The sequence below is a fragment of the Lynx canadensis genome, chromosome B3 (assembly GCF_007474595.2).
Source record: "Lynx canadensis isolate LIC74 chromosome B3, mLynCan4.pri.v2, whole genome shotgun sequence".
NCBI lineage: Eukaryota > Metazoa > Chordata > Mammalia > Carnivora > Felidae > Lynx > Lynx canadensis.
Window position 1 is genome coordinate 138007202 of NC_044308.2, and position 25044 is coordinate 138032245.

Genomic DNA, 25044 nt, shown 5'->3' on the forward strand with positions numbered 1-25044 from the left:
GGATTCTGTGTCTCCCTTCTCTCTCTGCCCCTCTCCCACTCGCTCTCTCTCTCTCAAAAATAAATAAACATTAAAAAAAAACCCAAAAACCAAAAAGAGGATGCCTGGAAGGAGCCTCGAGAAACCCAGAAGAGCACCTCTGGGAGGGGGTGGGGTCAGAGCCAGGAGGCAGGTTTCCTGGTCGCTCCACACACTTTCGTAGAAGAATTTCATAGAATTTCATGGAAATTCTTATCATGAGCATGCATATCCCTTTGCAGAAATTTCAATGTATTAAACAAAATGAAAAAGAATGCAAATAAGGAGCCAAAATCCTCCAGGTTGCCCGTTTCCCACACCCTGGGTCTGTCCTACAAATGAAGGGAGGGGACAATTCACACACTGGCACCTGCCTCCAGCAGCCAGTGCAGGGGAGAGGCAGTGAGGGGACAGTTCACACGTTGGCACCTGCCTCCAGCAGCCAGTGCAGGGGAGAGGCAGTGAGGGGACAGTTCACACGTTGGCACCTGCCTCCAGCAGCCAGTGCAGGGGAGAGGCAGCAAGGGAACAGGAGGGACCGCAGGGTGGCGGGGCAGGCGGCCCTCTGGTCCATTCTGTGACTGTTGGGGGAAGTGCATTCACTGAGCATCTACTATGTATGGGCTCTGTGCTGGGCACTGGGTTGCTGCTAGGGATCCCGAAACTGCTTGCCATACTCAGATTCTGGGGAGGAGTTTTTCCAAAAAAAAAAAAAAAAAAAAAAAGAAATTTTTTTTTTTTGCTTGTCTGTGCATTCCAGTCACATTAATCCCATCAAATAATCCCAGAAAGGAAAAGATGTTACAGACAAGATGACTGTGATCAATGAAATCAACTAAAGTCTAACGTATGGCTAATAAATTGTTGTAATTTTGAAGCTTAATAACTGTTTAGAAAGGATTCTTTAGATTAAAGAAAAGGCAATGATCTGGCAGGACTAAGCTGGTCCCATCTGGGAGAAAGAACTTTCTTAGACTAGCACAGAGCAGGGCTGCGGGGGACGAGGTGACCCAGAACCAGACCTAACAGCACCCTCCTGGCTCGTGGGGCCCGCACCTGGGTAGGCTCAGCCAGGCATCCTGGGAGATCAGACTCTGCAGAGACAGTAAGAGGCATCTGGCCATCAGAAGCCATTAAGCCCTGGAATCCCCTGAGGATGGCCTCTGGCCTCCTCGAGAAAACGTGTTCCAAGGAGACCTCTTTGTCACTACAGACAGATTTGGGACTTTCGAGGCTTCTTCCCCTATGGGCCTCACCGTGCAAGCCAGCACCCACGTCCTAAAGGCTCTGGGGCACGGATGGGACTTCACTTCTCAGCTCAGCAGCCCCGAGCCGCAGGCCCCTTCCCCAAGGGAAGAGGGTCCTTTCCCAGGGGGGGCCCATGGCAGCCATTCATAGACCTACAACTCTCTGCAAAGTCAGCTCCTTTGAAGGTCTATCTGGTCGCTGAGAGCAGGCTTCTCAGCAGGTAGCCTCCGGCCACTACAGCCCCTGGGCAGGGGTGGGGTGAGGGGGACACTGGCCTGCTGGCCCGCAGCCCAGCCTTCTGACCCAGGCTTGGCCGATTGTTTGCTGAGATACGTAGGGCAAGTCCCGGCCTTCTCTGAGCCTCTCCTCTCTCCCCTGCACCAGGGGAGCCTGTCCACAGCCGTCGTGCTGCCTATAGAGCAGGATGGTGCGTGCAGGTGCCCACACAATGCCAGGACTCCTCTTGTCCCAGCCTCCCCGAGCCACTTACTGACAGCGCTCTGGGCTCCGCAGCTCAGACACCCGCCCACGAGGCACGCAGAGCTTGGTGGGAGAGAGAGTCAAGGGCCCAAGAAACTCTGACACTGCACTTTGCTTCTGTGACCCCCGGTGGCATCCCCAGAGGATGCTGGACAGTCACACACATGGCTTATTTCCAAGCATCCCAAATCCAGTGCCAAATGGCGAGGTCTCCTCTTTTAGGGTCCTGGGCCTCTGTTGTCACCCGCTGATACACACACACACACACACACACACACACACAGACCACACACATGCACACACGCACACTGCCTCTCTGCTGCTTCTTCAGCCCCCCATCCAACTTGTGACACGTCACTAAAGTCTGAGTCGCCTTTGTGGGCAGTGTTCGGTTCCTTTCCCATGAGGGTCCAAGACCCAAGCTAAGTGGAGGGTACGACTAACTGGGAAAAGAGGTGCCAGTGGGGTAGACTGGGCCATTACTCATGCCACAAGTATATCTCGGCCCCACGCCTGGGCTCCCTTGCCACCTAGAACTGCCTTAAGAATTCCTCCCGATAAACCCACTAAGCAGGAATGGTATAACACTGGAGAGTCAAGGAAATGTCTCCGGAGGCAAAACAGAGCCAGTCAGAGGCCAAGCTAGGCTGGGCTGGGCTGGTTCTTCCCGTGAGGACATCACGCCTCCCTGCCTAGGCAAGGGCATGAGGAGAGGGACCCCACTGTGGGTGCTTCCCACAGCGGGACGTAATATTGGAAGCCCCAGCTGGGCGCTAACAGCCCCGACGGGGACACCTTGCATGTCCCTGGCCCTGGACACGTGTTTACTGTAAGAATAAGTACCAGCCATGGGGATTTTCCTTGCAAGAGACCTGGGGAACTTCTCCCGAGAGTCTGTTCGGACTACGGGGGCGGTGGCTGAAGGGGCAGAGGGGGGGCCACCAAGGGTATTCACCGCACAGAACCGCCCTTGGATCTGGCGGGGACGTTGGAAGTGACGATTATTCCTGAAGCAGAAAATGGAGCTGAGGCTTAATGAGTGCGAGGAGTGATCGCTGGGTTCTCACCACAACCCACACGCTGGCGATAAAGCGCCGTGTCCTACAAGCGGGGGGACCCAGACCCAGAGAGGGGGGCCCCGAATCGATGTCCCACTATGAGTAAATGTCGGAGCTGGGATCTGAATGCCACCAGTGAGACTCTGTCATCCAAGGTCTTTCATTACACAGCCCTGTTATCTCACAGGTCAGAGCTGACCTGCCCTAGGGTGACGAGTTGAGGCAGCTGAATAAACCAGCGTGGGGGGGGAGGGTGGTGGAAAGCAGAGGCAACACACAGAGGAAGGAAAAGCAGGCTGTTTTCAGGTCTTCTGCAAATACACCAGACCCCAACAGAGGAACATCTACACACTTAGGAGGGAAACAGACTGTGGTACTGAATGGTCCTCCCTGAGCAAAGGCAGCAGACCGACAGGCTCACGTCTCAAAGGGCTCACAAAACACGCCATCTCTGCCACCGTCGTGAAAAAAAAATCACTCAAAGCCGTAACCCAGGCAACAGAGGCACGAGTCAAAATCAAGAACACAGATCAGGAAAGGATTTGCTTCTGCCTTTTCCTTTTGTTTCCTGGGGACCCCGAATTCAGGAAATCGGTCTGAGCCCTTGACATTGAGAGGCTTGTGCCCGGCAGGAAACCGCATCTTTCTAGGACGGCCCTCCCCGTCCCCAGTACTCATCTGGGTACTTTTCCTTGGGTTTTAGAAGCCTGCTGAATCCACCTGCTTGGAGCTGGTGGTTGGGTAAACAGGAAACCACTGAAGAAACAGTTCATAAATACTTTAAACATGTCATTTAAAATGAAAAACATGATTGCGTATTTATTTACCAGTTTTTATGTAAGCAAGTCTTTCGCTTTGAACGCAAGTTGGCTGATTATCTTCCTTACATATAAGCTAGCCCATGATTCATTCCCTATTTTTTTTAAATGGGAGAAAACACTCGGTTTATTCAAATATCTTGGTTACAAAAGTAATATATATTCTTCATAGAAAAATTGGAGGCTACTACAAAGAATAAAGAAAACACAAAAGCAACCCAGGATCCCAGGCTCAAAGGCAAACACCATTAGTTAATAATTTGGTGTCTTGCCTTTCAGATTTTTTTCCTATTGTGTTGTATATACAATTTATGCTCTGCTTTTTCTCCTGCTTGACACGATGTCAGAAATATTCTCTCTCTTTTTTTGGCAAAGGCTTTGGAGCATAATTTTTAACATATATAACCAATTTCCCAATCCTAAGTGTTTCCGTTTTTCTTTTTTTTCCTCTTCTAAATGCTGATCAACACCTCTGTTTTCCTGTCCTTTGATCATTTTCAGAAATACCAAGCAAAACAGGAAGGGAATTAGGTTCTTGATGTGTTTCAGCAAACTATCCAAAAATTGGATTTCCTGGAGACAGGTGTAGGAGCCTGCCTGACCCTATTCAGAGAAGATACCCAGGCCACACCTGCCTGCCTTTCTCAGTCTGAGACCGGCCCATTGAACACTGCTTTTATGCCCGTTGCTTTTATGTTGGATTGGCCCTGAGGGGTGCCTACAGAAACTGGAGCCAGGGAGCCAGAGACTGAAGACAAGGGATCTGGTATCTCATCAATGCAAACTCCTACTAATAGCAATCCCTGCTGAGAACTGTTAAAAACCAAACCCCTTTCCCCAATAAGGAAACTGAGTCTCAGAGAGGCTACGGGACTTGGCAGTAAGCAGGCACACAGAACCGTGGCCCCCATTTCCCCTGTGGCAGGCTTCAGAGTAGACTGTGTGGGAAGGTGAGCATTTTGGGTGCGGCCCGTGCCTGGCACGGATTCACAGTGGGCCAGGCAGGGCATCTCAGAGGCTTTTGTTTCTAGTTCTCAAACCGTGAAATACAAGGGACCTAGGCAAGCTCATGCATGTCAGAAATTCTCCCGGATCCTGGCTCGGGAAGTGGGAATTCTCCACCTGCTTTAGCACCAGAAATGATAAACCCTGGGGTCCTGTGGCCTCCCCCCTCACCCTGCCTCTCCCCTGGCAGGGTCTGCGAAGGTATTAGAGCCCTGGGCGAGTCTGCAAGACCCCTAGTCGGCTGAGCTGTAAACCTTCCTCGGCAGGGTTACAGGAAGAGATAACAGCGGTCTTGTGTTCGACCCCCTTCTCCACCGCACCCGCGCCACGAGAAGGAGGCAGCCTGGTGGGGCAGAGTAAGTGAGGACGTTGGTTTAAGGCCATACTCTGCACTTCACAGCTGGGTGGTCTTCCGGGGGTTGGTGACCTCTCTGAAGTTCGTCTTGCACCCAGAAGTCGGATGCTGTCATAGCCAGCATAACCGTCTCACGGTGCTGCTTGGAGAAGTCGGGGAGATCAGGTCTGTGAATCACCTGACACAGAGTTGACAGTTCTCATCCCTTCTCACGGATGGATTGAACCTAAGGGTCTCAAAACAGAAAGGCCAAGGGCGAACAGGGCCACGGCTTTGGATCGGGCCGCCATAAGCAGTCCTGGGGCCTCGACCTGGAGAGTTCAAGAAATCGTGGTCCAAATACACCAGAAACACTGCCCAGACTCTACTAGAACACCTCCAGTAACAGGAAAAGCATTGCAATTCGGCAAAGCCTCTGTCAGCTGCTACCCTGCCTGCCAGGATCGGGGATTCAGAGAAGCAAGGACCCTGTCCTATGCTCCAGGGACTGACAATATGGCAGTCGGGATGGGCGCAAAGGTGCAAAGAGAAAGAAAAGACTGTGTGTGTGTGTGTGTGTGTGTGTGTGTGTGTGTGTGTGTGGTGGGGAGGGGGGTAATCTGAGCCTCTTTTGTTGTTTATCAAAATGAGGACAATCCTACGAGCCCCACCCTCCTTACAGGACTGAGGGAAACCCAGGTACACGGGGGCACTTTGGCACAGAGTCCCAGGCCTGGCTCGGCCACCAAACTCCTGAGGCTCAGTTTCCTCACCTGTCAAATGGGGCTATCCGTGCCCACTCTGAGTCGTTCCGAGGATCAAGTGAGTTAACGCTGCTTCTGCGCTCAGAACGCAGCGGGCGCACGGCAGATGCTACACACGTTTGCTGCCGACGTCACCTTCCGCGTCACCTCCGTCACCTTCGTCGTCATTCGTCCTTCTGTCAAATATTTGCCAAGCGCCGGCCCCGGGGCCAGGGCCGGTGGAGGGGAAGTCAGAGGCGTCTCACGCGGTTCCAGCACACCCGGCCTGGCAGGGAGAGAGACAGTCGGGGCGGCTGTGGACACAGAGTGAGCTCAGACATAATGGGAGCACAGGGGCTGGGAGCCTCGCTGCAGGGAGAGCTCAGCCGGGGCCCCAGGAGGCCTCCTGGAGGAGGGGATATGAAGCTGAATGTGAAGGATAACAGGAGTTGGAAGGGCTCCTCGCGGAGCGGGAATGGGCAGAAGGCAGGGGGTACACCTCTGCCCAGGGCGTGCGCCGATGGTTACATGCTTAGGAACTTTGTGAGCTCGCTGAGCATCACATCGGGCTTGAAATCAACCATGGCAGGAATCAACTCACCACCACGACAATCTCCAAAGGCTACACGTGAGGCCTTTCTCTCCCCGAGAGCCCTTTGTTAACTTTTGCTGGCACACCACCGCCTCTGGCTCCTCTCCCTGGGCTGAACAAGCCACCCTCGTCCGGACAGATGTCTCAAGGGCTAAGGGGCGGGATGGCTCTTCCTCCTGCAGGAGGTCCTGGGCAAGTTCAAGTGAGCGGCGGGAGTGTTTACTGAGAAAGTGCTCACTGGGAGTCTACCCCACGCCAGGGCCTGGGGTTGGGGCGTGGGGCGTGAATCGGTAACTGGGGGGATTTTTCTCAGGCACCAACTTCCCACACCAGGACAGACAGACCCAGAGGGAGGCTGTAAATCGGTGACAGAAGGCAGACAGGGCAGGAAGCTGACAGAGCTTTGCACCAAGGGAAGCAGCGACATGGACAAAAGGCAGAAAACCTTAAGAGTTGCTTTTATTCGCGTCTGGCTTCTGAGGAGGTGAAGGATCACCTAGATCCGCAGGTGGAGGGACCACACAGGACGCACCCTCCACGCTATGAGCCCCTTCAAGGCCACTGACCCATCCTGGTCACCACACTCCACCCCCTCCGGAGCCCACTCCGCCCTGCATCTCCCCTCCCGCATCTCCCCCTCCCACCATCGCCCTCCTGCCCCACCTCCTCCGTCTCTGCTGCCTGGCTGCCTCAGCCCCCTGACTCTCTGCCTCCGGATTAAGGGAACCCCTCGAGCCGTCCAGATGGCGGTGCCAGTCACACCCCAACAACACCATGCTTTGGCCGTCCGGGCATCCCAGCCGAAAAGCCAGGAAGATGAGATCTATGCATGAGAGCGGTATGGGGGAGATCACCTGGTGGGATTGCTCCAGGCCAAAGCCTCAGGTGATGGCCTCCTCCAGGAAGCCACCTGTGCCCCGCACCCTTGGGGGTACTCCAACCAGCTGGGAGCTACCGAGGGCACCTGCTGGCTCTAGTTTACCATTAGAGTGGCACCATAAAGAGAGACAGCGCAGCAAGGCACCGGGGTTCAAATCCTGGCTCCACTAGGTACCAGCTGTGTGACTCTGGCCTCTGCTTTCTCATCTGTGAAATGGGACCAGTAGTCAGACCTCCATCTAAGGTGGTTGCACATTTCCTGGCCGACTCTTGATTTCAGCTCAGGTCATGATCCCAGGGTCATGGGATCCAGCCCCGTGTCAGGCTCCCTGCTAATCATTCTCTCTCCCTCTGCCCTTCTCCCCAGCTTGTGCTCTCTCTCTCTGTCTCAAATAACACACACACACACACACACACACACTGTTACGATTAATTTAGCCTGCTTCTTTTTCCTTTTTTTTTTTAAATGTGACTACTAGAAAATTTACATTACTTTATGTTTCAAATTAAATCTCTACTAGACAGCACTGCTCTAGGCTCTGGGAAACCCTAGACAGCCAGGTTTCAGGAACAAGCGAACTGAAAGGAAGAAAACACAGAGTGAGAGATGCCAGGGAAACCTTTAAATTAAAAGAAACGTAAGAGACACATCAACCAACCCAATGTGACAAATAATTCGGGTCCTGATTCAAGAAAATAGCCCTGGGGAGCCTGGCTGGCTCAGCCGGAGGGGCATACGACTCCTGATTTCGGGGTTGTGAGTTTGGGCCCCACGTTGGGCATGGAGCCTACTTAAAAAAAGAGAGAGAGAAAGAAAAAATAACTTGGGAAAAAATATGAAATCGTGAGACCATCAGAAATTGGAACACCGCCTGGAGAGTTGATGCTAGTAAGGAATTACTGTTGATTTCTGGTAGATGTGATCACGGATGCACAGTTAAACTTCTTGAAGAGAGTCCTTACGTGTTAGAAACACCCTGAGGGAGTCACGGAACAGATAGGCACATGAGATTTGCTTGAAAACTTACAGGAAGGGTCGGGTAGGTTTTGGTGTGGAAGGCACAAGAGTGACCGTGAATTGGCAATTACTGAAGCCGGGTGATGGGCACAGAGATTCATGTTGGGAGCCTGGCGGCTTGTGTAGATCTTCAAAACTTGCCATAAGGGGCGCCGGGGTGGCTCAGTCGGTTAAGCGTCTGACTTCGGCTCAGGTCACGATCTCGAGGTCCGTGAGTTCACGCCCCACGTGGGGCTCTGTGCTGACAGCTGGGAGCCTGGAGCCTGCTTTGGATTCTGTGTCTCCTTCTCTCTCTGCCTTTCCCCAGCTCGTGTGCACGTGCTTGCACTTGCTCTCTCTCTCTCTCTCTCTCTCTTCTCTCTCAAAAGTAAATAAATATTAAAAAAATTTTTTTTAATTAAAAAAAAAAACTTGCCATAAGAATAAGCTAAAAAAAGAAAACAAAAACACAAACCAGGGGCTCTGCCTAGGTTCAGATCCCGGCTAGCCATGCCTCAGTTTGCTCATCTGTGAAATAGGGACAGAACAATGCTCCCTACACTGCAGAGATGTGCAAAGAAAATAGATTTGTTTTGCAGGTGCTTTACATCCTGTCACTGGCCTTCACACTACCTTTTTATGGGAAGCTATTCCCAGTTACCCAAGGGGCCAGGGCTCCTGCCACAGGTCATCAGCCAGACAAACCCAAGACACGCCCGGGTTTCCCTGCATCCCGAGTCCCAGCATGCTATCCTTACCTGTGCTGGGGACCCGGGGCCAGCTTTTCCCATCCTCTCTGCTTCTCTGGCCTTGGGAGACTCAAGGCCAGTTCCTTTGCAGATCCACACTAAGAAACACGGTCCCCTTCCACTACTTTCTGGACAAGGTGTGACACGGGCAGAACTTGGAGCTCTGGAATTCTCAGCGCTGACTCCCTGGGTTCCAATGGGCTCCACCTTCCAAAGCAGAGTTGGGCCGAGGGCCATAGTCACGGGGCTGGGCAAGGCTCGGGCTTGCCTGTGGCTGTCGTGTCTTGGGCAGGCCTGGCCCGGGATCCTCAGAGGCTTCAGGGAGGCCGGGAGAAGGGGAACTTGCTAAGACTGGCTCATTCCATCCATCTCCATACGAGCCTTTGGATGCCAGCAAGTGAGGAGATGAGCCCCCGAGACTGCAGGGTGCTAATCCACTGCCTCTGTTTCCCCGTGGTAGCTCATTTCCTTTAGGGATACGGTTGTACAGAGGCCTCCAGAATCATCTATGACAACCCCTCATCGTAATCGTGGAAACGAAGTCCCAGAGATGTCACAGCGTCTATCCCAGGGCACACCTGGTACTCAGTGACAGAGACAGGAGACGGTCCTCGAAGGACGGCACTAGGCTGTGGCTTGATGTCCAAGTTCATTTGATCCTGCCCGCCGTGTCTGTGCTCGTCGCCAACTATATCTCACACCGAACATGACAAACAAATGGGGAATAGGAGTTTGTTGAATGGGGGAGCCCGGGTGGGGAGTCCGGGGGGCTCAGTCGGTTAAGCATCGGGCTTCAGCTGAGTCGTGATTGTGAGGTTCATGAGTTCGAGCTCCGCATCGGGCTCTGTGCTGACAGCTCAGAGCCTGGAGCCTGCTTTGGATTCTGTGTCTCCCTCTCTTTGCCCTTCCCCTGCTCATGCAATGTCTCTCTCTCTCTCTCTCTCTCCCTCTGAAAGATAAATAAACATTAAAACAATTTTTTTTAAAAGTTTGTTGAATGAAGCCCCCTCCCAGGAAGCGAATGGGCAATAGTAGAGGTCCCTTCAGAGACCAGATCTCAGAGGCTACAGTGTGGCAGGAAGGGACAAAACTCCGCGTGCCCCAAACTGCGTGTTCTCCACTGTTCCTCTTGCACGCACCTTGGACAGGACCCGAACCACTTCGTGCCACGAAGTGTCGTTTTTTTTTTTTTTCTCTTCAGCTGGCTCCAAGTCTCCGTTTATTATGTCATCACCTCCTCGTTTTGTAAACTGGCTTCCTGGGAAGACGATCCCAGTACGGACACCCTTGCACGTGGCAGGGGGGCCAGGCCAGCAGCCAGTTTGGCAAAGGCCCCCGGCCATCGCCCTCTCCTGCCACCCCAGCAGGGCCACGGCCCCCCCGGGGGCTACCAGGACCCTCAGGGAGCTTGAGCGTCTGTGGAAGAAATGAACGTTCTTCAGCATACCCAAGCCTGGGCCTGTCCCAAAGGATTGCTTTTCTGGAAAACACACCCCCTGTGGACACACAGCCTTCTGTTTTGCAACGCTCTATTGCAAGGATTTCTATTCCCCCCCCCATTATAAATTCTTGACCTGCTTGTGACAGAAACCCTGGAACCTATAGGAAAGTGGAAAGGACATCTTTATAATCGCACAAAGGCACTGCTCTCAGGTTTGGTGTAAGCCATCCACACCTGCGTGGGCTAGGGGTATGAGGTGGTTTTTTTTGTTTTTTTTTTTTTCATTTTTTAAAAATGTTTATTTATTTATTTTGAGAGAGAGAGCAAGAGAGGGGCAGAGAGAGAGGGAGAGAGAGAATCCCAAGCAGGCTCCACACTCAGCACAGAGCCTGAAGCGGGGCTCGATCTCAGGACGGTGAGATGGGGACCTGAGTCAAAATCAAGAGTCGGATGCTTCACTAACTGAACCACCCAGGCGCCCTGAGTCGGGGTTTTTTAACGTGTTCAGAATCAGACAATGTTAGCACACAGCTCTTTCTTCTGCATAGGACAGGGGCAGCTGTGGAATTTAAAAAAAAAAAAAAAAAAAAGAACGGGGGCCTGGGTGCCAGGATTCCAGAATTCCAGGATTCCAGGACCTGGTTTCAAAGTTGAGCTCTGCCACCAGCCGGCTGTGCGTCCTGGGGGAACGCCCACCAACCCCGGGTCTCTATGTCCGTTTCTATAACATGAGGGAGTCTGGTGAAATAGTGTTCAAAAGCCCTTCTCACCCTAGTATTCCAGGATCTTGTCAGGTTAACCTAGAAAGAGTTTCCGGGGGCAGAAGGAAGTAGGAAGGAGGAATATACCCGGTACAAGAATCCCGTGCTTCAATTAAGACAGGTCCTCGGGCTCTGTCCCCAATGGCCCCAGTCTTGTAAATGCCTCCAGACCCCCAGGTCGCCTTTGGCCTGTACCAAACCCCTAAATAACGGCCACTCCAGCAGGAGACAGGCAAGGACTTGGCTCTTGTCATAGGCTGGCACTTATTTGCTGTGTCGCTTTAAACATCTCATCGCCTCTCTGGGCCTCCGTTTTCCCTTCTGTAAAAGGGAGGGTGGGAGTAGGTGGAGCATTTTCGTGAAAGCAAAATTCTTTCCTCCAATAAAATTGTTGGCAGCAACCTGATACAGGGCACAGAGGAAGGGCACACTGACATTCACGGAGCACCGCACACGGGTCACACGTTGTCGGGAGCACTTCGCTTTCACTATCCTCCTTATCTTCACAGCAAACCCACAAAATAGGCGCTATGAACATCCCCATTTGATGGATGAAAACACCGAGGTCTGGTGGGGTTCGGCGGTTTGTCCAAGGTTATACACGGCTAGTCCGTGTTGGAGCTGGGATTCTGACCTGGTTGGATCTCAGTTATGAAACCCCGGTCCCTTGTCTTTCCAACCCTTTGGGGACATCTCCGGGGACTCAGCCCATGCTCCTCCACATTCACACACACACACACACACACACACACACACACACACGGTGGCCATTCCTCTGTAGCCCATCCATCAAGCTCCCCACTGCACCCCCAAAGCGGGGCCCCAGGGACTGCGACTTCCCAGGCCCCAGGCAGCCAGCTGAGCGGTCCACACCATCCCAACAGGCCACAGCCACCTGCACAGGGCACCCAGACGGGGGTGGGCAGCCCCAGCAAAGGCAAGGAGGTGGGAGCATAGGGAACGTCCTTGGAGATCAGGAGAGGGGTGACAGTGGCTGGGGCATGTTAACCTTAAAAATAAGACTGTCAGTTCTTTTACCAGAAAAAAATGGTTTATTTGAGAGTAACAGAATCACAACGTGAAACACATAACTACAGCGAAGCCATGGACAAGCCTGGAGAACAGAGTAAGGCTCTTTTCCCAGAGGGAAGGGGGGGAAGTCAGGAGGGCTGTTATAAACAAAAAGCCCTTTGGAGGAAACTGGGCGTTGGAAGTATAGTGGCTTCTCATTGGCTGAGCTGCGTCTATCTCTCATTGGCTGGGCTGTTGCTGAGCGAGGAGACAATCTTCCTTCTTTACCCCTGGGGCTGTAAAGGGGAAGCCCAAGATTCCTTCTGCTGGGATTGCGTGTTTTCTGCTGGGGCTGTGGAGGGCTGCTGGGAGCAGCACTGAAGGTCTGCCTGCTGGCCTCCCGACCCCATTTTATTTTTTTGTTTTGTTTTGTTTTGTTTTTTCCACGTTTTTTATTTATTTTTGGGACAGAGAGAGACAGAGCATGAACGGGGTAGGGGCACAGAGAGAGGGAGACACAGAATCGGAAACAGGCTCCAGGCTCTGAGCCATCAGCCCAGAGCCTGATGCGGGGCTCGAACTCACGGACCGCGAGATCGTGACCTGGCTGAAGTCGGACGCTTAACCGACTGCGCCACCCAGGCGCCCCCCGACCCCATTTTAAATGAGGTTTCTTTTCCTTCACTTGGCACAGGGAAAATCTAGCACATGAAAAGGGATTGGAATAAAGGAATGGTTTCGTAACTAACACTAAGCAAATACAGTGACTTGATATGTTATTCCATGTAAAATCATGGGAGAAGAAAGGATGCTTGCATGTGGATGTGCGTAGGGATAGAACTCTGGGAGTTTTGAACACAAATGCTCTTGACTGGCTACGTTATCTTGTAAAACAATTAGGGAGGGTTTTTTTTTTTAAGGGGAAGGATTGGTGTTAGAATGTCCAATGAGGTTTCCCATTAAAACTCCAAACCCCAGGGGTGTCTGGGTGGCTCAGTTGGTTAAGCATCTGGCACTTGATTTCAGCTCAGGTCATGGTCTCATGGTCAATGGGATCGAGCCCTCAGGGCTCTTCCTTGACAGCTTGGAGCCTTCTTGGGACTCTCTCTCCCTCTCTCTGCCCCTCCCCTGCTTGTGCTCTCTATCAAAAATAAATAGTTTGGGGCGCCTAGGTGGCTCAGTTGATTTAAGCATCTGACTTCGGCTCAGGTCATGATCTCACAGTTCATGGGTTCGAGCCCCACGTCGGGCTCTGCTGACAGCTCAGAACCTGGAGCCTGTTTCGGATTCTGTGTCTCCCTCTCTCTCTCTTTCTGCCCCTCCCCCATTCATGCGCTGTCTCTCCCTCTCTCTCTCTCAAAATAAATAAACGTTAAAAAAATTTTTTTAATCAACTTAAAAAAAAAAACAAAAAACCCTCCAAAAACCAATGTGGGGAAAAGAGTCAAAACAAGTTGAACAGAAGAACCTTCCATAATAAGGAGGTAAAGCATAAAGACTGAGCCAGCCCTGGGGTATCTGAGGGCAGGCAGAGTTGGGTGAGTGCACCCTACCCTGTGAGGCAGAAAGCATGTGGGTGAGGGGCTCTGCTCATCTTACATTCTCTATACATGTTTCCAAAACATTCCAGGCCCATAAAGTGTCCAAATGCCGGAAGGGCCCACATGATTGGGTTGGATCTTCTGATTCAGCTCTCTAGGAGTTCCTGGAATGGGGGAGGACTTTCCAGAACCCCATCCTTCCCCGTAGTTGGGTATGGCCTTTTTTTAGGGACAAAGAGGAAAAAAAGTCCTTTGGAAATTCTGTGGCCAGGCCACGCTTTTTCCCCGCTGCCGAGGCCCATATGGTGCATGAGCCCACCTCCTTCCCCAGCCCCCCAGTATTTACTGTGGCCTGAAGTTTCCCTGGGTGCTTATCTGTAAGCCGCATCCTTACCCGGCACTCATGTAGATCCGATTCTAGAGGAAAGCATTTGTTCTGGAGATGTGTCTGGCAGAGGGCTCTAAGATGTGATTCAAGAGACCTCGGTTCTTTCCAGCTCTGGCCTGGACTCCAAAGGGCTGGGTGGTCTGAGACATTCCACTTCTTCCTGGAGCAAGTGGTGTTCGAGAGACTGGGATGTGCAGATCGGTGCAGGCAGGGCGGAGGGGGCGGGGTGAAGGGGGAGGGCCCTTCCCACTCGGGGTGCTGAGTATAATGGGGTAGAGGGCCACACACACACACACACACACACACCCCTTTTGTTCAGATGGAAGACAGAACTACAATCTCAAGTGTTCCCCCCAGACCCGCGGGGCCGGCGATGTCCCAGTGACACCCTCATCATCTCTCCACCCAGCTTTGGGATCAGTGTCTGAAAACCTAGGCTGGGTCTGTGAGCGGGAGAGCAGGCCCCACAGAAGAGTCCCCTCCGAAATCCCATGCCTCCCGTGGTGTGGCCGAAGCAGACCAGCCCTCCCACAGGGGCGGGAAGGGCAGCTCACATTCTGGAACACGTTGACTGCATGCTCTGTGCCTGTTCAAGCACTGACTCATCCGCTGCTCACCGCGGCCCTGCGAGGTGGGGGCTATTTTTACACTAAGCCCCAAATGACAAGCCCAGCAGAGGGGGACCCAGTTCAGATCCGAGAAGGCTCTAGCTGCCGCGCTGGGCCCCCTGGCTGGCTGGCAAGTTTCTAGGGTGCTTTGGGGTTGTTTCCCCCCAGTTCGGTCACTCCCCCTGCGGGCTCTGCAGTACTGTTGCCACTTGTCCAGCTACTTCTTTAATAGACTTACTTCTGAACGGTCACTTCACGTGGCCACCTTCTTACTAAACGGAAAACGAGTGTCATCTGTCATAACAACAACCTGTGACAAATAAATACAATGGCCTGCCGTATAAAAGCCCCGCTACTAAAGTCAGACGAGATTCAGGCACGAGGCCCGCCCTCTTCGGTGAAAGCAAATCCCACAGGGGTGTTGAAAACGCACCAACAGGGCTGGGACGGCCCCGGTGGGAAGAGTGACCACACAATACGGGGTTATTTGCCATTCAGCCCTCAACCCTCGCTTCGGGCAACAGCTCCCTGCTTTAGCACGCAGCCACAAAACGCTGCCACAAAACGCAGCCACGGCTGGGATCCCAGGTTGGGGGGCCCACACAAGGCGAGATTTGGCCCTTGAGGAAGTGGCACTGTGTGTTTTGTGGCGGCTGCAGCCTCAGAGCCCCCCAGACACAAACCAAAACCGGATCCCTCTGAGACTCCGGTGGAATTTACTCCTGGCAGAACGGACGGCCAGTGTTGATGTGACTCAACGAAGGGAGATCTTTTTTAAAGCAAGTCCTTCTTGGACAGGCTTCTGAGGCAGATGAACAAGGGAATCAGAATGTTGGAAGCTTCCTTCGGAACATCAGTGTGAGCAACGAGGGGGGAGCCCAGCCGCAGGGTCACCCCCCCTCTCTTCTACCTCTACTCCAGCCAGGAGGGGCAGTCTGCGGGGGGGACTGACCAGGACATCGAGGCCCAGGGGGGCAAGGGGGCTCGTTCAGGGTCACAAGGAGAGTGCCGCACGCCTGGCCACCGCCCCCCCCCCCGCTCCCCCCTCCCCATGCCAGCTTGATCTGCGCCAAGCTCTCTCCCACATTCCTTCCGATCGATCGCTCTCTGACATCAGATTTTATAATCCCAGGGCCTATTCGACAGGGTCCCAGGAGGAAAGAAGAAGGCACATTCACACTGGGTAATATTGAGGTGTTTTTGACAGAGGGTCTATTTTCGGAGTGTGGACGGCGTGTGGGGGTGCCGGCGGGGCACCAGAGCCAGCACAGCCAAGGTCCTGGCACGGGTCACCCCCTCCCTCCCAGAGAACTGAACAGGACCAGGTGGCAGTCTCCAGAATCCTGGCCAGCGAGGTGGGAAGGGCCCCTGATAGGAGCTGTGAGCTCAGCCCCTGGAGGCCCTGAGGCAGAGAACTGGGAGCCCACGCCCCAGCTGATGCCCCATGTACTTCCTCCCCCCCCCCCCCCCCCCGCTGGTGCTCCCACTGGCCAAGCCCAAAGGAAGCCAGCCCTGCTGAGGTTCCTGGGTGGGTGGGGGTGGGGGGGAGGCAGAGAAGCAACTAGCATCTACAATTTCTCCAGACTTGAAACCCCCTCTCCAGAGGGCTGCAGAGAAACTCCCGGCTTTGTTTTCAAAATGAGAGCAATGTTTACAGCCATTAGCCAGCAATTAGGATCAGCCGGCCAGATCCGGGAACACCCAACTCCCAGGGGCCACGAGGAAACACTGGGCACTCCCCAGGGTGACTGAGCTGAAGCAGCCCCGCCCCCGCCCGCAGTCACCTGTGCAGTTGTCACTGTCTGGGTGGAATTGGGGGGCCTGGGACAGACTGAAGTCCCTCTGCAGGAGAGGGGAGCCCCATGGGGCAGGGGAAGCTCACCTTGCTTTCCTCCGCCCCCCCCCCCATCTCAATAAAGGTTCTGGAGGAATGAATGATTCAAACACATGGCCTCTGCCCTCCGCTTTCCAGGGACCAGGGAGGCCCTCCCCAAAAGGCAATCTACTAGACCTTTCTTCCCTTCCCCCAGACCCCTTCCGTCCCTGAAGCATCAGCAGGACTTGGCTGCTTGCTGGCCTCCTCTTGCAAGTTCCAAATCCTGACCTCCGCTCAGTTCAGGGGTTCAGGGAAACCTTTTCCAGATGTTCATTAAATATCTTCTGCCTCGTTTCCTGCTTACTAACTCAGTCTCTTCTTTTTCTAATGCCTTAATGTTTCTTGGACTGTCGGCCGCCTTCCCTTCACCTCCTACAACTGGATTAGGAGAGCTGGCTTCTGGAAGCTCCGTGTGCCTGCTGAGGGGTGGCTGAAACCCGGGGCGGGGCAGATCCACGGCTCCATGCACGTGCACACGGGCACCCAGGTTTTCACACCCTTCCTGGACGGGAGGAAGAGGGCAGGTGAGATCCCGGCGCGAGCTCGAGATCTGGACCAGAAGGGGGGGTTCAAGCCCCACCTCTGGGTCTTGTTAGCAATGGCACCCGGACGAGTGACCTCCCCCATCTCTGCACCCCCACCTCCTCGGCAAGGCCAGCCTGTGGCAGATGCCTACCTCCCGGGATGAGAGTACAGTTGGTCTTTGAACAAAGCTGGGGGGAGGGGTGCTGACAGCCCTCCCTGTCGGAAATCCGCATCTGACTTTTGACACTTAACTGCTGAGAGCCTACTGTTGACCAGAAGCCTTACCAATAACATAAACCGCGGATTAACACATATTTTGTATGTCATATGTAACATATAGTGTCTTACAATAGAGTGAGCTAGGGAGAAGCAAATGTTATTAAGGGAAACGTAAGGAGGCCCCCGGGTGACTCAGTTCATTAAGCGTGTGCGACTCTCAGTTTCAGCTCAGGTCCATGATGTCACGGTTCGAGAAACGTAAGGAGGCCCCCGGGTGACTCAGTTCATTAAGCGTGTGCGACTCTCAGTTTCAGCTCAGGTCCATGATGTCACGGTTCGGGGGATCAAGCCCCCCGCTTTCGCCCCCCGCCCCACTGCCTCCAACAGGCTCTGTGCTAACTGTGCAGAGCCTGCTTGGGATTCTCTTTCTCTGTCTGTCTCTCTCTCTCTCTGCCCCTCCCCTGCTCATGCTCGCTCACGCGCTCTCTCTCTCTCCCAAAATAAATATTAAAGAAAAAAAAAATCACAAAGAAGAGAAAATAAATTTACATTTACAGGAGTGTACCATATTTATTGGAAAACATCCGCATACCTGGACCCTCGCAGTTCAAAGCTGTGCTGTCCGAGGGTCAGCTGTACAGTGAAACAAGAAGAGGGACAGAGAAAGGCTCTGAGTCCCTCTCACCCGGGGCTCAGACCTTGAGAGCACACTGTGCCAGTCACCACCACAAGGGTTGGAACCGCTCCTCTGTACCCGCCTTTGCCTTTAGGCTCGAAGCCCCTGGAGATCCTCCAGCCCAGGCCCCCCACCCCCAGCTCCAGACCCACTCTGAGCCCCACGGCTACTTGCACCCCTCCCTGTGAGTTTCAGAAGCACCTCAAACTTAACACGTCCCAGTCTAAACACATGACCCCTTCTCCAAGTCAGCCTCCGCCTCTTGCCTTCACAGGAGATAGCAGCACCTGTGGTGGGGGGGTGTCTTTGACACGTCCCTCGCTCTCCTCCCCGGGCTCTCATGGCCAGCCTTACACCAGGGCTGAACCTGCTAACCGGTCTCCCTGCTTCCGCTCTGTCCCTGCCACAATCCCGTACCCTCCGTCCCCCAGCGGCCACCAGGGCCTAACACACATCCACACCAAGCTTCTTCCTGCCTCGGGGCCTTTGCAACGCTGCTCCTTCGTAGACATCCTCCCCTCCACCGCCATCTTTTTGCTCAGTTTCCTCCTGCTCACCCTCAGCTCTTAAAATAAATATCCATTTCCCACACCCCCCCCCCACCCACGCCAGGCTGGTTTAGGACTCCATCTTATATGCTTCCGTGGGACCTTTATTTCATAGCACTTGCATCAGTTTTCAATTATTTAGTGACTATTTCAGTAATGTCTGGTTTCTCCATTAAACTGTAAGCTCCTGGAGGACAGGACATTGTGCCATTATGTCCCTAGCACCCAGTATGCAGCAGCTGCTGAATAAATATTTGTTAGTGAAGGGCTCGATTTCCCTTCCCTCGTGGACAAACGCATGTGTGTTTTATGGTCCCCAGCCCACGATCTAACTGTCGTTTCTCCTCCGATCAGCCCGGGCGCCTCACGCACGTCTCCCTCTGAGTCCAAATGTTCTCTTCCTGGAGGAGACATATGTTCGTGTCTTTTCATGAGGACCCCGTGCCCACCACAGCCACTTTCGGGTAAGTCAAAAGAATTCCTTGATTTACTGCTTATGGTGGGAGGGGCAGACAGCCTGGAGAAGACTTGGGGAACGTGACCCCCATCTCCTGGGCAACAGTGAGAGCAACAGGCAATGTGGGATCCGCAGAAAAAAAAAAACCTCTCGAGGGCTGGTAGGGCCCGTGTTCGAGTCCCCCATGGACCTGGTGGGAGCAGGGCGGGTGGTGTTCTGTTGGGTTTGGTGGGGTACAGGGATGCGGGAGGAGGATACAGAAGTGATGGTCATGTGCGACCCATCCCAAATGAACTTGGAAATGAAGAGAGTGACACTCTGAAGTCAGCACCCAAGGAATCAGAGATGCACCAGGTCACCACGGAGAAGGGATGTCTCCAACTCATGTCTGATGTCTGGTAGGAGGCCTAGCCACTCCATAGAGAGAACCGATTGCGAGTGGAAGCAGAAGAAAGGGAGGGTCGGTCTTGAGGGTTCAGGGTTGGTGAGACAAAGGGCAGAGGGGCCCCGCCTGGCTTCTCAGCCCTGTATGGGGTGCAGCATACCATGGAGATGACCAGGCAGCCACGGGGCACTTAACTCCCAGTTTTGCACTCCCCAGGCCACCTCGGACAATCTAGTGGCTTCTCAGAGCCAGCTAAGGGCCAGGGGCCATCCCGTTGGCAAAGGACCACATTGCTGGGAAATTAACAGGCAGCATCTGGTGCCATACTTCCGTCTTCCGAGACCCAGACCCTGAGAGACAACTGTCCAAGCCTGGGTCACTGAGAAAATAGGTTTTATGTAGCTGCAAAAACAGGGCCAAAGGCTGGACCAAGGAGGTTGTCCAGGAGAAGCTTTACATCCAGAGGCTCTGGAAGGAGCCTGCCAGTTTGCACAGGTCAGGAACTTAGGGCCCAGTGGGGACGGCTCGTCTCTGTTCTGTGATATCTGGGGTCTCAGACGGAATACTCCAAGGCTAGGGTGCCAGGGTCAACCAAAGGCTGAACTGGGGCCAGAGGATCTGCTTCCAAGGGGGCAAGTTGGTTCCTCCCACACCGCTGCTTGAGCGCCCTCACAACATGGCTGCCAGCTGCCCCCACAGCAAGCACCCTTGCAAGGCCAAGGAAGAAACTGCAATGTGTTTTATGACAGACCGCGGACTCACACACTGTCACTGCCACCATGGGTGGGAAGCAAGTCAGCGGCTACATTCACTGCAAGAGGAACTAGACACCACCCTTTGAAGGGAAGGGTAGCAAAAAATTGGGGGACATATCCAAATCACCACTCCGCCAGAAGAATCTTCCCAGAGCCTTTCTCCTATCCCATCACTCCCTCCTTAAAGCTCTCAGGGACAAAGCTTCACCTTCTTAGCAGCCAGTGATGACTGTCCTTTTTCCTTTATTCATCCCATCCCTGGCCACTTCCCACCTTGCCTTCCAGAACATGCCGGAGGCTTCCGCATCTCTGCACCTCTGCTCAAGCTGCTCCTTCTGCCTGGTCTTCCTCTCTCCTTGTTGGTGTTGTTTGTTTGTCTTGTTTTTTCATTTTCTTATTTGAGAATAGTGGAGACACAATGCTACCTTGGTTTCCAGGGTACAACATAGCCATCCAACTTCTCTATATGTTACGCTGTGCTCACTGCAAATGTAGCCACCCTCTGTCACCACATAACACTGTTCCTTTTGCTCTCTGTTGACATGTTCCTCGTCTTTCGAGATCCAGCTCCAGAGTCACAGAGTCACCTCCGTCCTTCTCCACACACACCCAATTCTGTGCCCCACACCCCCACGGGATCCATCACACTCTAGACCACAGTTGCCAGGATCTTGGGCAGGGCGTGGGGGACACGTGGCACTCACCTCTGGGTCCCTACAGACAGGGTGGAGCTCAGCACAGAGAAGATGCTCAAAGCACATTGAAAGGACCATTGCAGGGGCGCCAGAGTGGCTCAGCTGGTTGAGCGTCCGACTTCGGCTCAGGTCACGTTCTCATAGTTCGAGAGTTCAAGCCCTACGTCGGGCTCTGTGCTGACAGCTCAGAGCCTGGAGCCTGCTTGGGATGCTGTGTCTCCCTCTCTCTCTGCCCCTCCCCCACTGGTACTCTGTCTGTCTGTCTGTCTGTCTCTCTCTCTCTTTCAAAAATAAATAAAACATTAAAAAAAAGACAAGTGTTTTAAAAAATTAAATGAATGAATACATACGTACGTACATACATACATAAATACATAAATAACAATTGCACTGAGGAATGAGTTAGTCACAGGTGCCCAGTCTGGCCGCTCAAAGCCAGCCAGCTGGTCCCGGAAGCAGAGGGGCTTTTCCTAGGAAATCCCACCGGTGAACAGCAGATTCTTTCCCTTAGCTGTGGCTCAACCCGCCACCCCCCACCTCCCAGCCAATGAGCCTGCCCCGGAAGGACTCACCCACCCAGGAAGAGCTCCCCTCCCACCACCTTCCCTGACTCTCCCTGCCCTGGGCACTAGGGAAACATCTACTCAGTCTTGCCCTCTGGTTGTACTCTCCGCTTTCGATGTGTCTTCACGCCCACGCTTTGAGTTGGACCTTGCAACAGCCGTACAAAGCCAGTCAAGAAGAGAGCAGTGTTTTACTCCAAAGGAAACACAATGGAAGCTCGGGCAGGCCAAGAAATTTGCCTAAGACCACACAGCTAGGGAGCTGTCCAACCCCCGTGCCTCTTGGCAGAGGGTAGAGAGGAAGTAGCCTGAACAGTGACACTTCCAGAAAATGAACCGCCCCATGGTCTGAGTCACACCCAAGAGTGGAAGAGGAAGAAGTGAGTTAATGATACAGTCGCTAATACAGGAGCTCTTGAAAACCGTGGTGCCGGTTGTTTTCATAAGTTCACGAAAAGTCGATCATTATTCGTGCTTGTTGAAGCAAGAGCACAGCTTTTTGCCCACTGTCTTGGATTCCCACCGCAGCCCTGAGAAGTAGATTCTGTTATTCCCATTTTACAAGGTAGGTCACTGAGGTTCAGAGAGGCTGATTAACTTACCCAAGGTCACACAGCCAATGAACGCGCCGAGATACGAACTGTCTGGTTCCAAAGCCCCTGCCTTCCCTTGCCATCACGTGACCTCGGACTGTCGTCAACACTTGGCTGATGGAGGTTCTGGAAGCACAGCGCTGCCTTCTGCCAGAAGGAGACAGGGTGTGGGCAGATGGGCTGTGGTCTCGGAGGCAGGTTGGAATATCACTGTCTGGCATGATATCATCTTTCTCCTCTAATAAATTACTCACCGTGACCAGGCCACGAGAGGCTGAAAGATGCCCAGCTCCCTTGGGAGGGGCCCACGCGATAAGGAAGGAATGTGTTTTGCATCCTCCCATCACGGAAGCTTCGAGGAGGCCCAGGGCCCAAGACTGATTGTTGGTGCCGCGGGTGGACACCGTCCAAGGAAACATCCCAACGGAGCTGCCAGGCAAACAACACGAGCTCTCGGCTCAGCCCAAGGAGACGGGGTCCCTCTGAAAGACCCCAGGGAGTCGGGGGTGCCCCGGTCTCTGAGCACGCGGCAGAAAGGGCCTGAGCGCCCCTCCCGACCTCGCTTCTGGAAGCTGCTTGCTGAGTCCCCCTCCTTCTGCGTCAGTTGTCTCTCCTCCTTCTTGTGACCTTGAGGTGTAACAGCCTCTTTTGCGCTTTTCTTTCAGCGTCGAAATGCTCAACATCACCTCGCAGGTGCTTGAGTCCACTCTCAACGGGACGTCGTCCCAGGGCTGCGTCTATGCCGAGTGGTGGAGCTGGCTCAACGCCATCCAGGCTCCCTTCCTCTGGGTCCTGTTCGTGCTGGCGGCCCTCGAGAACATCTTCGTCCTCGGCGTCTTCTGCCTGCACAAGAGCAGCTGCACGGTGGCCGAGATCTACCTGGGCAACCTGGCCGCGGCGGACCTGATCCTGGCCTGCGGGCTGCCCTTCTGGGCCATCACCATCGCCCACAACTTCGACTGGCTTTTTGGGGAGGTCCTCTGCCGCGTGGTGAACACCATGCTCTACATGAATCTGTACAGCAGCATCTGCTTCCTGATGCTGGTGAGCATCGACCGCTACCTGGCCCTGGTGAAAACCATGTCCATGGGCCGGATGCGCGGGGTGCGCTGGGCCAAACTCTACAGCCTGGTGATCTGGGGGTGCACGCTGCTCCTGAGTTCGCCCATGCTGGCCTTCCGGACCATGAAGGAGTACGCGGCCGAGGGCTACAACGTCACGGCCTGCATCATCGTCTACCCGTCGCGCACCTGGGAGGTGTTCACCAACGTGCTCCTGAACTCCGTGGGCTTCCTGTTGCCCCTGGTCGTCATCACCTTCTGCACGGTGCAGATCATGAGGGTGCTGCGCAACAACGAGATGCAGAAGTTCAAGGAGATCCAGACGGAGAGGAAGGCCACGGTGCTGGTCCTGGCCGTGCTGCTGCTGTTTGTCACCTGCTGGCTGCCTTTCCAGGTCAGCACCTTCCTGGACACGCTGCTGCGCCTCAACATCCTGTCCGGCTGCTGGGACGAGCACATCGTCGACGTCTTCACGCAGATCGCGTCCTACATGGCCTACAGCAACAGCTGCCTCAACCCGCTGGTGTACGTGATCGTGGGCAAGCGCTTCCGCAAGAAGTCACGGGAGGTGTTCCGGGGACTGTGCCAGAAGGGGGGCTGCGTGTCGGAGTCCACCAAGACGGAGAACTCCATGGGCACGCTACGGACCTCCATCTCGGTGGAACGCCAGATTCACAGACTGCCCGAGTGGGTGGGGAACAGCCAGTGAGGGCCGCCCCGAGGACTACGGTTCACGTGGGTGAGGGTGCGGTTACAGCTGCCCCTCAGGATGTGCCCGAGCAGGAACGGAAGGCATGCGACCTTGGGCAGTAAGCCGACGTCTCCGGCCAAACACAGGCGCTTCGTTCCCGCCCTGCCCAAGATGCAGCGGGCGAGGCCGTGAGGATGGGGTGACCTCGTGCCCAGAGCCAAGGGCTCCATAAACATGACGGTATTATTGTTCCCATTTGCTGCCACCCGTGGGCCAGTCTGCTTCTTCCCAGGAGTGGAGGGGGCCTGGGGACAGGGACAGGAGTGACTGAGTGTCCCTCCCACATGGTGTCCCAGCCTGCCCCAGCGTGCCAGATCACATCCCCGGGAGAACTGCCACCCCAGCTTTGAGGCCACGGCCGGGTCCACAGGCGGGGGGCCTGGCTGGAGTTTTGCCTTCAGTCTCTTAAATCCTCTCAGCTGGGACTCCGGAGGATGATTTCTCAGATCAGTGAAGGTTGAACTCTGAGGGATCCCTGGTAAGAACCCGGAGACCAGGATCCCATCACTCCCCCTGCCCATGGGCGAGATGGTCTGTGCCAAAAAAGAACTCGATGAGCACTTAGCACTTATCTAGCACTTGCTGTATAGGCAAGTATTGAGCACCGCGGGCAAGAGGGAAGAAAAAAGCAAGTATAATCTCTGTCTCCGAGGAACTCGCAAACTCGAACAGGGATGACTACTTCCAACGACCAGAAGGCTGTTCTGCGACGTGGTGGAGCGAGGCACCCTGGCTGGTGCAGAGGAGAGGACTGCGGAGGAGCCTGACGCCCCAGTTCTGCTGATAATTAGTGGCACGTCATTTAATCCCTGCCTGTTTCGTCCTCTGTGACACCAGCTTGTTGGGAGGACTGAAAGACGTAACAGGCACGAAAGTGCTTGGGAAAAAGGAAAGGTGCTATATAAATGTGAGGCTTTATTAGGCACACAGTATGGAAATAAATTTATTATAAAGAAACGGACTCGGGTTTTACAATAGCTCTTTAGAGGAGAACCGGTATTGTAGCTAACGGTGCTGTAAATAAAGCACGTCTCAGGGTTGGCCTCATAGCAGGTGCGCAACAACGTTACCTGCCTTCCACCTTCCCGTAACGCTGCCCGCCCGCCCCCCACACATACATACATACACACGCGAGCGTTCTGCGGACACGCCACCCCTTCAACGTTTGATTTGTGATGCCCGAGAGAGATGTCTGAGTGAACTTGCCGGGGACTCATGCTCAGACTGGGGGTGGGCAGCACTCAGGCGGAGTCCAGCCCGTCCACCGTT

At 54.0% G+C, this 25044-nt stretch overlaps 1 protein-coding gene across 1 annotated transcript in view; it reads left to right on the forward strand.

Annotated features, from left to right (window-relative positions):
- The window catches only part of BDKRB2 (bradykinin receptor B2), a 31860-nt gene extending 7128 nt beyond the window's left edge, over window positions 1–24732 (forward strand). The window contains exons 2-3 of the mRNA XM_030319908.2: window positions 18870–18979; window positions 22629–24732. Of these exons, the coding sequence (XP_030175768.1) occupies window positions 18906–18979; window positions 22629–23733 (1179 nt within the window). The 5' untranslated portion in view covers window positions 18870–18905 and the 3' untranslated portion in view covers window positions 23734–24732. The remainder of the gene's footprint in view (window positions 1–18869; window positions 18980–22628) is intronic.
- Window positions 24733–25044: the final 312 nt, after the last annotated feature.